Source organism: Achroia grisella, unplaced genomic scaffold, assembly GCF_030625045.1.
Source record: "Achroia grisella isolate CSIRO2021 unplaced genomic scaffold, CSIRO_AGI_Agris_v1 utg413, whole genome shotgun sequence".
Classification (NCBI taxonomy): Eukaryota; Metazoa; Arthropoda; class Insecta; order Lepidoptera; family Pyralidae; genus Achroia; species Achroia grisella.
In genome coordinates this window covers 180,106-193,760 of record NW_026712846.1, presented here as the reverse complement: position 1 = coordinate 193,760, position 13,655 = coordinate 180,106, and the positions used below count along the sequence as shown (strand labels likewise).

The 13,655-nt window shown below is 35.1% G+C and overlaps 1 protein-coding gene across 2 annotated transcripts in view; it reads right to left on the bottom strand.

Moving 5' to 3' along the window:
* Nucleotides 1–13,655, bottom strand: part of LOC131844780 (protein GDAP2 homolog) — an 83,805-nt gene that overhangs the window by 54,746 nt on the left and 15,404 nt on the right. For both annotated transcript variants that reach the window (XM_059193742.1, XM_059193741.1), the window contains exons 2-3: nucleotides 1,509–1,665; nucleotides 815–957 (exon numbers count right to left, since the gene is read on the bottom strand). In XM_059193742.1, coding sequence (XP_059049725.1) covers nucleotides 815–957; nucleotides 1,509–1,648 — 283 coding nt within the window. In that variant the 5' untranslated portion in view covers nucleotides 1,649–1,665. The remainder of the gene's footprint in view (nucleotides 1–814; nucleotides 958–1,508; nucleotides 1,666–13,655) is intronic.

Below are 13,655 nucleotides of genomic sequence, written 5' to 3'. Positions count from 1 at the left end.
AGTGCCTACAAGCAGCACATGTTCTCGAGTATATGTCGATTTACATTAACCGTTCATCTTTTACTGTTTGTCAATTGTCTATTTTTAATTTGCCTCGAAAGGTCGTAATGACACGGCGTGACATCAATAAAAAAAAATATAGCAATAATTTGTTAAAAGTCTCGAAGTGAAATTAACATAACAACAACAATTGACACAGGTGGCTACAATTAAAATATTAACTGCCGTTGAATAATACTCTTTAATTGCCCCTCCAATCGATCCCCGTCAAATTCAAACGGGGATCGAAATTACGCCTTCCGCCCCCAGAGTAAAGTTGTATCCGTCAGGCAGGAGTTTGTTTTGCGCCGCAGGTGGCCTCTAGAGCTTCGCCGGACGATAGGGGAGTTCAGATGGCACTCGAAACCAAAGGAAGGCTGAAGACCAACTTCCGCCTGACGGCTACGACTTTAGTCTGAGGGCAACACTAGGGGTTCGAACATCGGCTCAGGCCGTCGTAATTTCAATCCCCTTTGAATTGGACGGTGTATCCGTCAGAGGTAGGAGTTTGTTTTGTGCCGCAGTTGGCCTTTCGAGATTTATCGGACAATAGGGGTCTCCGAACCAAGGAAGGCTGAAAGCCATCTCCCGCCTGGAGGCATCCCCGTTTGAATTGAATGTGGGATCAATTGGAGAGGGGCTGATAACGTTATAACTGTAGCGATATTCATGTATGTTAGCACCGGTGGTCTACCTGACGTTGAGGCGGTTACCATTTACCATCAGGTGGACTACCAGCTATCTTTCCATTTTCCAGTAGAAATATGAGCCTTACCAAGTCCTCTAGTGATGATTTCCTCCTTCAGTTCTGGTCCAGCCATCTGCATGATCCGTTCGCTGATTGCATTGCATTCCGTTAGAGTCTCATCTGTGGTATTTGTGATGGCATCTACTTCCAGCGACGTTATATCACCATTCCTGAAAATTATGTATAAAACGAGCTATACTAAATGGAATTTCACTCAATTTAATGTAAGACAATTTTGTTAGACCTAATGATGATAAGATAAACAATATATAGTATATTATAATTACACTTTTCCAAAGTGCATTTATTAAGTTTATTTGAAAAGGTTTCAAGTCCACTTCCACGCGGTTCCCTCTGAAAACCATCGTGGTGAATTCTTTGTGAATTTAAAAAGATTTAACTGACTTTATGCTCATCTTATGATTCTGCACTGGTGCCCAGCCAGCGTATATTATTAGCGCAGGAAAGTGCACCATTCATTATGTGGAGGTCAATCTGACATGGTACATTGCTAGCAATGGTATTACTAATCCACATTACTAACAACTTATAGGGGTAGAATAAACTGAAGCATATGGCATGTGTGAGGGTACAATCCTTTCCTCCTCGCTTCCCTGCTTTTTAGGGTTGAATAAACTGAAGCGTGTGTGAGGTTACAGTCCCCTGTCCTCTGGTCTTTGGGTTTGAAGTGTCTGAAGGGTGTGTTAGTGATGGTACGTACCATATGGCGAGTCGGTGGTTGAGGTGGTGGTCGCAGGGGTAGAGCGGGCGCTGGAGCGCGTGGTCGTCGAGGGCGGGCGCCTGCGACCAGCGCGGGACGGCCGCCAGCGCCGCGCCCGCACTCCACGCCGGCGCGCGCATCACGCTCCGCGACGGCTCTGAACACACCCACGCGTAAAAACACAGTGCTTTTTATTTACACCAATTTACAGTCATTCTTATTATATAAACTACTAGCAGAGTCCGCGGTTTCACCCGCATTAAATTTCAATAAAAAATATGTGTTATTCTGATGTAGCTTATAAGCTACATTACTGTAAAGTTTCATCAAAATTCATTCAAATTTTTTGCGTGAAAGATTATCAAACATCCACAAATTTTCGCGTTTATATTATAATATTAAAATAAGATCACATTATTACTAGATGACTCTGGCATCTGGGCTGGTGGCAGAAGGGCAAAGATTTGATTGTTTGATGTACGTATTTCATAATGCCACTAATTTTTAATGTAATTTATAAAAAAAAATATATTACATCTATAAAATTTTATATTATGGGTGGACAACCCTTATCACTTAGGGGTATGAATAATAGCATACATTTCAGAGAATGTATGCTATTATACGTTGTTGTTATTAAACGAGGCCGAGTCTGTATGATAGATACTAGTTTCTTCCAGCGACAAATAAGTAAAAGTTAAAATGTTGCAATTGCGTGGGTATATTTACATTTACAGACAGGTTACGAGTGACTCAGTATTACCACAAAAACTGTGAACCTAAAGTATAAGCTATCACACAGGAAAGAATATAAGATAATCTCTTATATGTAAAAAAATACTGCCTTTACGCTTACGCTCCTTCATGCGTGAATAGGTTATCTCAGGAAAAAAAAAGAGTAATGTAGGCAAATGCTGCCTTCACACGGACGCTCTTTCACGCATGAATAGAATATCACTAAAGAGAAAAGATAAATGTAGAGAAATGCTTACGCAAATATCACGCAGGAAAGAAATATGAAATGTAGACAAATGCTGCCTTTACACTTACGCTTTTTACGCATGAGCAAGGCAGCAGGCAGGGCAGAATGTGTATATAAGTGTAGACAAACTCTCCAGGAACTTATCATGATGTTTTCTAGGGTGATCTAGTGTATTTTTGGGGGGTTTGAGCTATTGTCAGTTGCTTGAACCTGTAGCACTGCGACCTACATAAATCTATTGTGCTCGCCCTTTTTCAGAGTTAGCTATCTGGACCCGTCAGGGACAAGAATTGAAGGATATTAATGTTTTTATCTCCTCAGGATAGAGTGTAAACTTTCTGAGAGATATTACGTTTATGCATGATTGAGCTAAAGTGTATAGAAGAAGAGAATAGAAGAAGTAGTGTATAACATATAACTATTAATTCACCGATCTTATAGGTATGAATATAAAATACATCAGCGTTCAAGGTAATAAATAGGTTGCAATTTAATACGTGGGACGGTCTCTACCAGGGAGTTATTTTGAGACGTGGCATTAGTTCAATCGATACGATCAAGAGACAAAATAGACGAAAACAATAGACTTATGTAACTATGTAGGGCGATATGAAGCAAACAACAAACAAAAGCATAAGTAAAATTATTTTTTATATAATAATAATACCCCTGGATTAGGACCTATTCACATAACGTCATTGATTATAGATCCTAGTTAAGGAGAGTTTGTGTTATGGGTACTAGACAAAGGATATAAATAAATAGACATATATTTCTTTAATTATACATAGAAAACACCCGGAACGATGCAAACAATCATACTTATGAATACAAATGTTTAGACCGCTCGAGGAATCGAATCTGTGGCCACCGGAAAAAAAGGCGTTTGCTAAACTGCTGGAGCACCGAGGCTTTCAAATATAAATTAGTTGACGGCAACATTTTAGACGCTTTATTATTTATTGTCAGTTTTTAATCCATTATTATCTATATCTATTATTACAGGGAGGGGATAGTTAGTAATATGGACTGATAACCCTATTGCTAGCAATGTACCATGACTGGTTGACCTCCACGCGTTTCCCCCTGAAAACCATCGTGATAAACTCCACGTGAATTTCTCATGGTGCGGCGGGCTAACTGACCTGACCTCATACTCTTATAAAAATCAGTCTCCACTGGTGCCTCGCTAGTGTATACCACACTAACGGCACCAGTGGAGACTGATTTTTTAGCTGCAGGCAGCAGCGCAGGCAGGTGAAACCGGTCCATTAGCGGGGAAAGTGGATTATTAGTAATGTGGACTATCCTATTGCTAGCAATATACCATGTCAAGTTGACCTCTATGCGGTTCTCCCTGGAAACCATTGTGATAAACTCCAGGTGAACTTGTCATAGTGGGCTAACTGACCTAAACTTATATACTCAATCTATAATTCTCCACTGGTGCCCGCCAGCATAGGCGGATAAAAACATTCCATTTATCATCCATTAAAAAAAATGACGTCTATAAATGTATATACACGAGTAGAAACGAATGCACGCACAGTTAGTTCGTATAAAAGGCAATCCAGGTTAATCTGATCCAGTTGATCAGATAAGAAAAACACAACGTTGAATTTAAATAACGAAAGAAACCTAAATAAAGTGGGACTAAAGTAAGAAGTATTTTATAGTAATTTACAGTTTTTTATTCAAATACTAAAATGTACCACTGTACATTATAATAATAATGACTATAAAGTTAGATAAAAAGTTACCTATACTTGAAATAGATAATCTTCATTTGTTTAAAGACAAAAACGCTATGAAAAAATTATTATAATACTAATATTGGCTTAAATGTCATATAATATAATATATTGTTTAATATTTACATTTTTAGGCCTGCTCTTGGAGATTTTCAGAAAATCACTGTTAAATTTACTTACCACCCTTCTATACCTCGATTAAGCAAATTAAGAGATTACGCGACGGATTTTAATGCAGTTTGTAGCAATAGATAGAGTGATTCAAGAGGAAGGTTTATATGTATATTACATATACCCGTTTGAAGCCGCAAAATCTACTGAACTGATTTGATGAAACTGTACAGTCATATAGCTTAAATCTGAATATCATACGTAGGCTGTAAACTTAATGCGGTAGAAACCGCGGGCACAGCTAGTATAACATAAATATTATAATTCTGCTTTTGAGTTATTTAATGGTAATCAAGGAAAAAACACAGATGAAGAGTAGAAAGGTCTTCGGCTCAACTGATCAAACTGCTAATGACGTATACAATGTTGGATGGACTGGTTTCTATTATATATGAATAAAAATAACCAAACCGGTACTGTAATAATTCCGATCATTATGACTTGTTAGAAGTCCTAAGGTAACGATATAACACGAGTATTCCTAACCTAAAATTAATAGATAGAATATACTTTATTTGTAACACACAGTAAAGAAAAAAGCATAAACAATATATTAAAGGACAACATGTATAGTTACAATAAAGCCGCCTTATTATATTATTTATTTATTATTATTACTTATTACATTATTGATCAATTAAAAATTAATTAATCAATCAATCATACATATAATTTTGAAACATCCATACTAATGTTATAAGTTCCAAATGAGGGTTCGAAGAGGATTGTTTGGGATGTGAACCCCATACCTGCCATGTCAGGGTGACATCCACGCGGCCCCTATCGTTATAATATTCTGGTGAATTTGTTAATATGGGCTAACTGACTTGACCGCTCATCACCATCTTATCATTCTCTACTGGTGCCCCACCAGCGGACCGACGAAATAACAGGTAGATATGCAGATAACAGCTAGTTAAGAATAAAATTAATTCATATTAGCAACTTGATTTTTCTATTATCCTATATATTTTAATAATTAAAGAACGAAAACTACTGTAATGTAATATTAAAATAACTAAAAACATAGAGATCTAAAATAATTCACAGCTTTATATAGTTGGGCAGTTGCGAAATAGGGGCAGTAAAATTGCATATCATTGAGAGTTGTGATTCATATAACCTATATCTAGGACATGAACTCCTGTGACGTCAGCCTATACACTATACCTTTCTCTGAAATCGAATACACCGAACGAGACGGCGAATCCATTGAGAGTAGTTTTAAAAGGGACTTGCAATTCTGCAGTTTGCTATTCTTAGATATATTTCTATATGAATTTGTAGATTCTTTAATATCTTATAAAAACTGTTACACCAACTTGTTAAATGAAATTGATTCTTATTTTGTTATAATGAAATTACATAATGAAAAACACACCGGAATATAGAAATATAAACGCGCCAACGTGACTGTAAATACAACAAAGAATGTATACATAATTTAGAAACAAAAGTAATCAGACTTATCAAAATTCAAGGACGTATTCTCTGTGCCGGAGGATAATACAATATACCTCGAAATTCACCGCAAACGTTGGGAGCACGAAGGTCACGAAACGTTACATAACAAAAGTTCCGCTTGGAAAAAATTCAATAAATTGTAAACTTACCTAAAATAGTCATACCACGTTCTCACGGAATAATACAAGAATGGTTGCACTTTATTCAAATGTTAGGAATACCAACTTTAGGCGCACGTCCACTTCGTTCTAAATTCGAAAATCATGTGGTGGTCCGGGTACACACCCCCGAGGCGGGGATGACGTACCGCGCGCAGCGGAGCGGGGTAGGGACGACAACCGTGACGTCACACGGTCGTCAACCTCGAGAAGTGGGTCAGGAGATCGCGAGGGTCGATCTGCAGGCTTGAGGTGAGGAAGGGAGCCTTTGTAATAGCGGTCGAATGTGGACATAATATTAAGTTAGATAATACGGAAAATTTCCGTTACTCATTTGTACAATAAGTAACATCCGTCTCGCCAAAGCCTGTAATATTTATTTGTTAATGTTTTTGCTAATAGTATCATATAGGTATGAAGACCGTATTTTTAACTAGCCGTTGAATATGAAGTCTAGGTCGTAAGGAGAGAGAACGGCCGGAAAAATATGGATGTTCTGTGTGAAAGATAATATGCATAAATGAAAAGTAATCTCTGATGGATCGATAACTTAGAGGTGTAATATATGGAATACGATAGCTAATCTCAAACAGTTGAGTCAAACAATTGAGTGTAAAATTTATCTGATTAAAGAGTACGGTTTGTGAACTATCGTTTGAGGCACCATCAATTCAAAACCGCAAAATCAATGCACATTGTTCATTCATATTTCCTTTATCTAAGTTATTTAGAGTAACCTGAAACGGAACGTCAAAGGCCAGAGCCTAAACTTTTAAAATAAAAGAGAATTGTCTGATTCTAACTTTTGAAAAACAAAACAAAGTATCGGTTCGAACAGCTAAGTATAATTTAGAATTACCTGTAATGCAAGTATTAAAGACATTTTAACTGATCGTTGGCCTTGTTATTCAATGTGATTAAAAAGGTTCTTTGTAAAAACATATTCCCATCAATTACGCATTACCGTCAAAGTAAATCAGGCAGCTAAACTTTAATGATGCACCGTTTTAATGACAAACAATCACTTCCACAGTTTTTTTCTTAACGATGATAATGGAATGGTGGATCCGCCTGCGCTAACGGTTTACGCTGACGGTCAACCAGTGGAGGATGATAAGGTGAGCATGAAGACAGATCAGTTGGCTCGTCGTGGTAAATTCACCATACGTTTATCACGATGGTTTCACTTTGACGATGGTCGAGTTGATAGTCCACATAACTAACGATCCTCTTCCCCCCTCACTTCCTAAGTTAACTATACGAGTTTTAAACTTGATACAAAAACCAAACAGGAGTTGTTGCAGTAATACCAAGAGCTCGTAGCTGAACTTGAGATTAACATACTTTTCTTATTTAACTTTGGGTCCCTCTAGGTTGCGATTGTGAATTCACTGCGCGATGTTGCAACATCTAGTAAATGATGTCATTTGTTTGCGCGTAGGTGTTAACAGAGAGTTAGCATTTATTGGAGATTTCTGTTTAAGGTGTTTTTTAGCGTTAGTTACATTAATGTTGAAGTAAACATGTACAGAAAAAACTATTTCTGGTTTTTGGAACAGCATCTAAATATTTGTGCTTCTTGGAATAGCATGAAATGGAATTGATAGAAATAATAATAATAATAATTTTATTTTGCATCCAATATTTACAAACTAAGTAGAAACTTGTATTTTAGGTACCAGTTCCTCTGTACCGCCTCCTCTTACGATTCACATTGTTTGGAATTACAATTTATAAAAAGACAATTAAATAAGGTAATAACACAAGCTTATCATTATTTACTTGCAAAGTGTGTGTGTGTGTGTGTGTGTGTGTGTGTGTGTGTGTGTGTGTGTGTGTGTGTGTGTGTGTGTGTGAGAGAGAGAGGATAAGAGAAGAAGAAGGAGAGATAAATATTAATATCAATATTAATATGGAGACACTAGAAATATAATTATTGTCAATCGTTGTTATGAAGGTTATCCATGTTTTTCCCTGGACAATTCACATAGCGCCATCTAGAGCCAAGTTAAGCAGAGCTTGAGTACTAGACAACTGATACAATTGTTTATATTTTTTATGTTATATTGCTATTCGTTATGTTGTACTTGTATTTATGTTTTTAATGTTAGTAACATTACATTTAAGAAGTTGTAAATAACACTATCGATTATCTGAATTAAATATTATGATTATTATATAATTTTGTTTTGTAAATATATACGTAATATATATACATATATACTCATGAACACAAATGTATGTACCTTGCTAGGAATCGAACCCGTCACCAAAGGGAGTAAGAGTGCTGTACTAAACCGCTAGACCACCAAGGCCGTCAATAAATATCAAATAAAACAATAGAATCCATATTAGAACAGAATGTTTTGAGCTAGCATGACCTCATTTGAAGTTAAAACATGTGCCGGTGCAAACAAAGCCCAACAATATTGTATCATTGTAAACATGGATAACAATGGAGGGCTTTAGTGGGATAATCTCTATTTATGGCAGTCGTAACACCTTGACTAATTGTGTGCCATCAGGAATATTCCAAAAAGATAATTGTTTTATGTCAACTAATAAAGTAATCAGTTCACAGAGTAATAAACTAAACTATCACACTATATGTAACTATTTATAAAGACATGACGTTATTGAAAAGTATGAGCTCGCTGCAGAACTAGCTGATTACTACTTACCTTTTTTTTTCGGACTACTCTAATGCTGTTGGCCGTAGCTGGCCTTTACAGCTTCACCGGACGTTATGGGGCGACTGCAGATGGCACTCAAAACCCGCGGAAGGACTTATGGAGCGGCTGAAGGCCAACTCCTGCCCGACGGATACGACTTTAGTCTGAGGGCACCACTAGGGGTTCGAACCTCGGCTCAGGCCGTCGTAATTTCGATCCCCGTTTGAATTGGACGGGGGATCGATCGGAGGTGAGATACATTCTCATTTTCTTTTATTAAAATTGATAAAATTTCCAAAATAAAAGCCTAACACTAAGTATCTGCCAGTGAAAGTCACGTTATTAATAGGTGCAGCCGTTTCGGAGATTAACAAGAAGAAATAAATAGACACACAGACATGAGAGACTGACAGCATTTTTTTATTATGTTTTTGATGTAAGGATCATATATACTTTCATATGCTGTTAATTTGAAATTACGAACAGACACTTGAACGTTTTTTATTTATACAGATTAAGAGTTATTTATTTACTAATAAACTAGGAAACCGTCCCGGCTTTGCACGCGTGAATATCTTTTTATGTTAGTTTAAATTATTGATGTTTCAACAGGAATTCCCTTTTTTAGTAATAAATATAGTCTGTATTACTCCTGGATGATGTAGTATTCTAATTGTGAAAGATCTTTGATTTTTCACGTCAATAGTTATAGTTTATACGTTACAAAGATACAAAACTTTATATCATTGTAAATTAATCTATTTACAAAATATATAATAAAATCAAAACCAAAGATATCCTTAATGATGTAGGTCTACTACAGACTCTTACGATATGTATAATCTACCTATCTACTGACGACGAAAATCTCTACAATGATATTGAAAATAAATATTGTGACCGCAATTTGTAGTTCTTTTAAGAAAGTTAATATCGAAATAGAAATCTATATCCAGTTTCATATCACGCACTACCAGTACCAGTTGCAGTGAAGTTAACATGCTAACTGGTTGGATTTCCTAAGGCAGGTCAAGACAAATATAAAATACAGGTTTTGATTTACTTAGTACATATAGCGATATAACATTTTATCAATTAACTAGCTGTGACTTCGTTCGCGCAGCGCTCGTAACAGAAGCCGTCAAATATGTATAATTTTCCTCATTTTTGCAACAATTTTCACTGATTTTTCGCTTCCATTGGTCGTAGCGTAATGCTATATAGCTTAAAGCCTTCCTCGACAAATGGACTATCTAACACAAAAATAATTTTTCAATTCAAACCAGTAGTTCCTGAGGTTAGCTCCGTTGAAACAAACAAACTCTTCAGCATTATAATATTAGTATTAATGAATAAATCATGAAACAAAGATCGAATGGTTTTTAGCAGCACAACACAACAATGACGATGCTGACAGTAGCATATAAATTCTTATATCAAATCAACAGAAATAACACAATACATTAAATTAGAGACAAAATCATTACATAAAGAAAAGAATAATAAAAAACCAATACTAAAACAATAATAATAAAGTAAAATGCATATCTTATCCACCAATGTGGAGCTCGGGAAAGCTTCTAGAAATAATTTGGGACTCCTTCATTCGTGAAGAGAAAAACATTTTTATATGAATACGTCGCCCTACTAAAATAAGCCAGTAGGTCGGTCAATATTGCTGTATTATTCATTTCTTACATACGCTACTTTCGTAGGCAACTCAATGGGTTCTAGATGTGCTTTTTAATGTTGTACCCTATGTAATCATTAGTAGCTGATTCTAACTGATTACTATTGTTTTCTTTATTTATTTGTTTGCAGAGTACAGTGTTTCAGTAGGTCTTCATCATCATCATCTCAGCCCGGAAGACGTCCACTGCTGAACAAAGGCCACACCAGTAGGTCTTATAATATGAATATTCGTCAAAGGTATTCAGCCTGCACATGCGTGCAAAATTTATATGTAAAATATGTATACATTACTACTTTTAAAATTTGAATTAATTTTTAAAATATTTCTAATTAAATTAAATTGTTTGTGTATTAAAATATGTCAACAACTAAAATTATTTTACATGTCAAAAAAATCTTTAATACTACAAAAATAATTGTCTAATAACCAATTAGAAAGTCTAGATTTAAAAAGTCTAAACTTTTGCATTGTTATGTCAGTTGGTAATTTATTGTAAATTTTAATCAACATGTAACTATTTCTTCAAAGATTTCACTTCTATATATTGGTTTTCACAAACGTGTTGGATCTCTTGGTCTAAGTAAGGGATTATTAGATTTAAGTTTAAATATCAGGGTGTGTTTTGACACTGATGAATATCTTTCTTACACAGATTCCTAAAAGGGACTGCATTATTTTTAAGGTACAGCCATTTATTTTATCGTAAACTGTTTACGTATATTATTAATTAAAACATCAAAATAAATTTTATTTAGATCTATTGCAGAGCTATCGACAGCAAACTTCTCATTTATAAGGCAATTTTTAAGCCAATCTGGACATATGGGATACAATTATGGGCTCTGCCAGTGACTCCAACATAATGACAATACAGTGAGCTCAAAACTATATACTAAAACAACTTTCGGTTGCACCATGGTGTATAAAAACAACTGAAATCCACATAATACTTGATATTCCCATGGTTAAGGATGTAATTAATGACTACAGCAACAAATATAAATTACGACTACAGAGGCACCCAAATAAATTCGCTGGGCAACTTACAATAAGTCGTGCGTCGATTAATGAATAGGCGTGATATATTTGACCGAGATGGTCAGACAGGATTGACTTTTTAAGAACGAGGAGCTCCTCTACTGGGAGCAGCACTCTACCTGTTATATACGGAACACCACATCTGCTTATAGTCCACGTGACTGATTGCAAGATATCTAATAAGAAAAAAAATTCTATTGCAGTTTAAGTATCTGTAATAGACCTTAATAACTTTACATGTCATGTGAAATCTATTGATTGTTTAGAATTTAGCTTCAACGAAGAACTCACCAATGTATACGTAGATCGAATTGAAGACGGTGTAAAAATATAATAAAAAAAAATAAGTACGCATTGTTCTATTATGACTGTACTGTGTTCATTTTATTATGTTTGTCTGTAGTGTAAGGATAAACATTAGTATTTGTAGAACGCTTAGGCTATTAGAGGCCACTTATATATTATGTCATGCTAATGTAATTTTTACAACCCCCTTTCGTCACAGTTGGTCACATTTTAATAGTGAAAATATCGTGTTTAAGTAAATACTAAATTTAAACCGTGATGTGACTAAATCACTTTTCTTACAAAATTTTGTAACTACACCAATCAACTTCAGAACTTGCATTGTCACACTTGTCTCTTATAGTTAAAATCTAGTCTTTAAGTAAGTACAAATTAAACTGTGACGCCTCTAAACCGACCCCTTTGGATGTCACTTTTTTTTACGCAAACTTTGTCACACTCAACTTCAGAACTTGCATTGTCACACTTTATCGACTCCATCTCTCCCATCGATTTCATACGAATGCGAGGGTGCGGTTGAATATTCAACAATTGTATTGTAATGGTTTCAGAATATTTAAGTTCCGTAAATAATGAATGTCCATAAAAAGTGTGCAAGCGTGTAAATTGCAGTCGTAACGTTTACGATAGGCGTGACTTGAAATAATCGACTAATATATTTAATGTGTATGTATGGAACAAATAATTAGTAAGCATCACTAATCTTAGTACTTTAAACGAAAAATTGTTGTATGTTACACATATCTCGTGTAATGTAAACAGCTGTAACTTCATGATTTACTCATTAATTGGTCGCTAGAAGCTGAACTAATAAAAGATTTCTAAAAACTAATAGAAAATATGTAAGTTTTTGAAACTTTAAAATTACTTACTCCCCTTTTTTACTTTAGAAAGATAATTTATCATCGAGTACCTACAAAGGATTTCATTTTATTTTAAAAAGAATAGAGATGTTTGTTTGTTTATTTGTTAAAGGTACATTTTCACAACTTAACAGATGTTTGACGTCAAGATCATCATAATGTATGTCAAGGACGGAAGTCCATACATATGTTATCCAAAAAAGTACTTTGTCCTAGGTCAATAAATTTTCACGGTTAAACGACTGAACCAATTATTATGAAAGTTGGCCGAACAACAATTAATTACGTCACACGTTAAGAAGGTAAAGTATGATATAGTGTGACAAAATTTTGATTGTGTCGTAATACTAGAGACGGGAGAGTCTCACAAATGTGTCAAACCGTCACAATATCATGTCAATTAATTTATGGATGGTCCCTAAGTATGCCGTCCCTCACAAATGTGACCAATTGTGACAAGGACGGAAATGAAGTCGAAACTTTGAAGACTGGTGTCTCGAGACAGGAGTAGATTTATAACAAAATATCGTTACATATATTTAAACTTGTTAGAGAAGAAATTTGTGGCTTAAGTTAGCTTAAAATGGATGACGGGTAGGTAGCTAAAAATATCGTGACCAGAGTTACTTTAGATTATTAACAACTTTGGGGGACGTTCAACTTTGTATCACTACGCCGTTATTCCAGTTTCAGCTTATTTTATCGTGATTCTAACTGCACTGTACAATGAACCGAGTTATTTTACTTAAACAGAAAAAAAAAACGACACTATTACGTTAATTTGAAATGAATGAGTTTAGATCTAATACGAATGGATAATGCTTTTTTTTATTAATTTTATTTGTTTTTCTGTTGTATTTATTGTCTCATATTTTTTTTGGATGATGATATTAACAATTTCAGTTGTGATTTGATACGACTAAAGCTTTAATTGTTTAATGTGTCTGGAAGGGACGAATGGTTAATGTTAGAAATGACCAAAACATGCAATTATATATACATTTACGACAATTTTCCTTAATGGGGTAGTTTAATACATTATCAGGGGG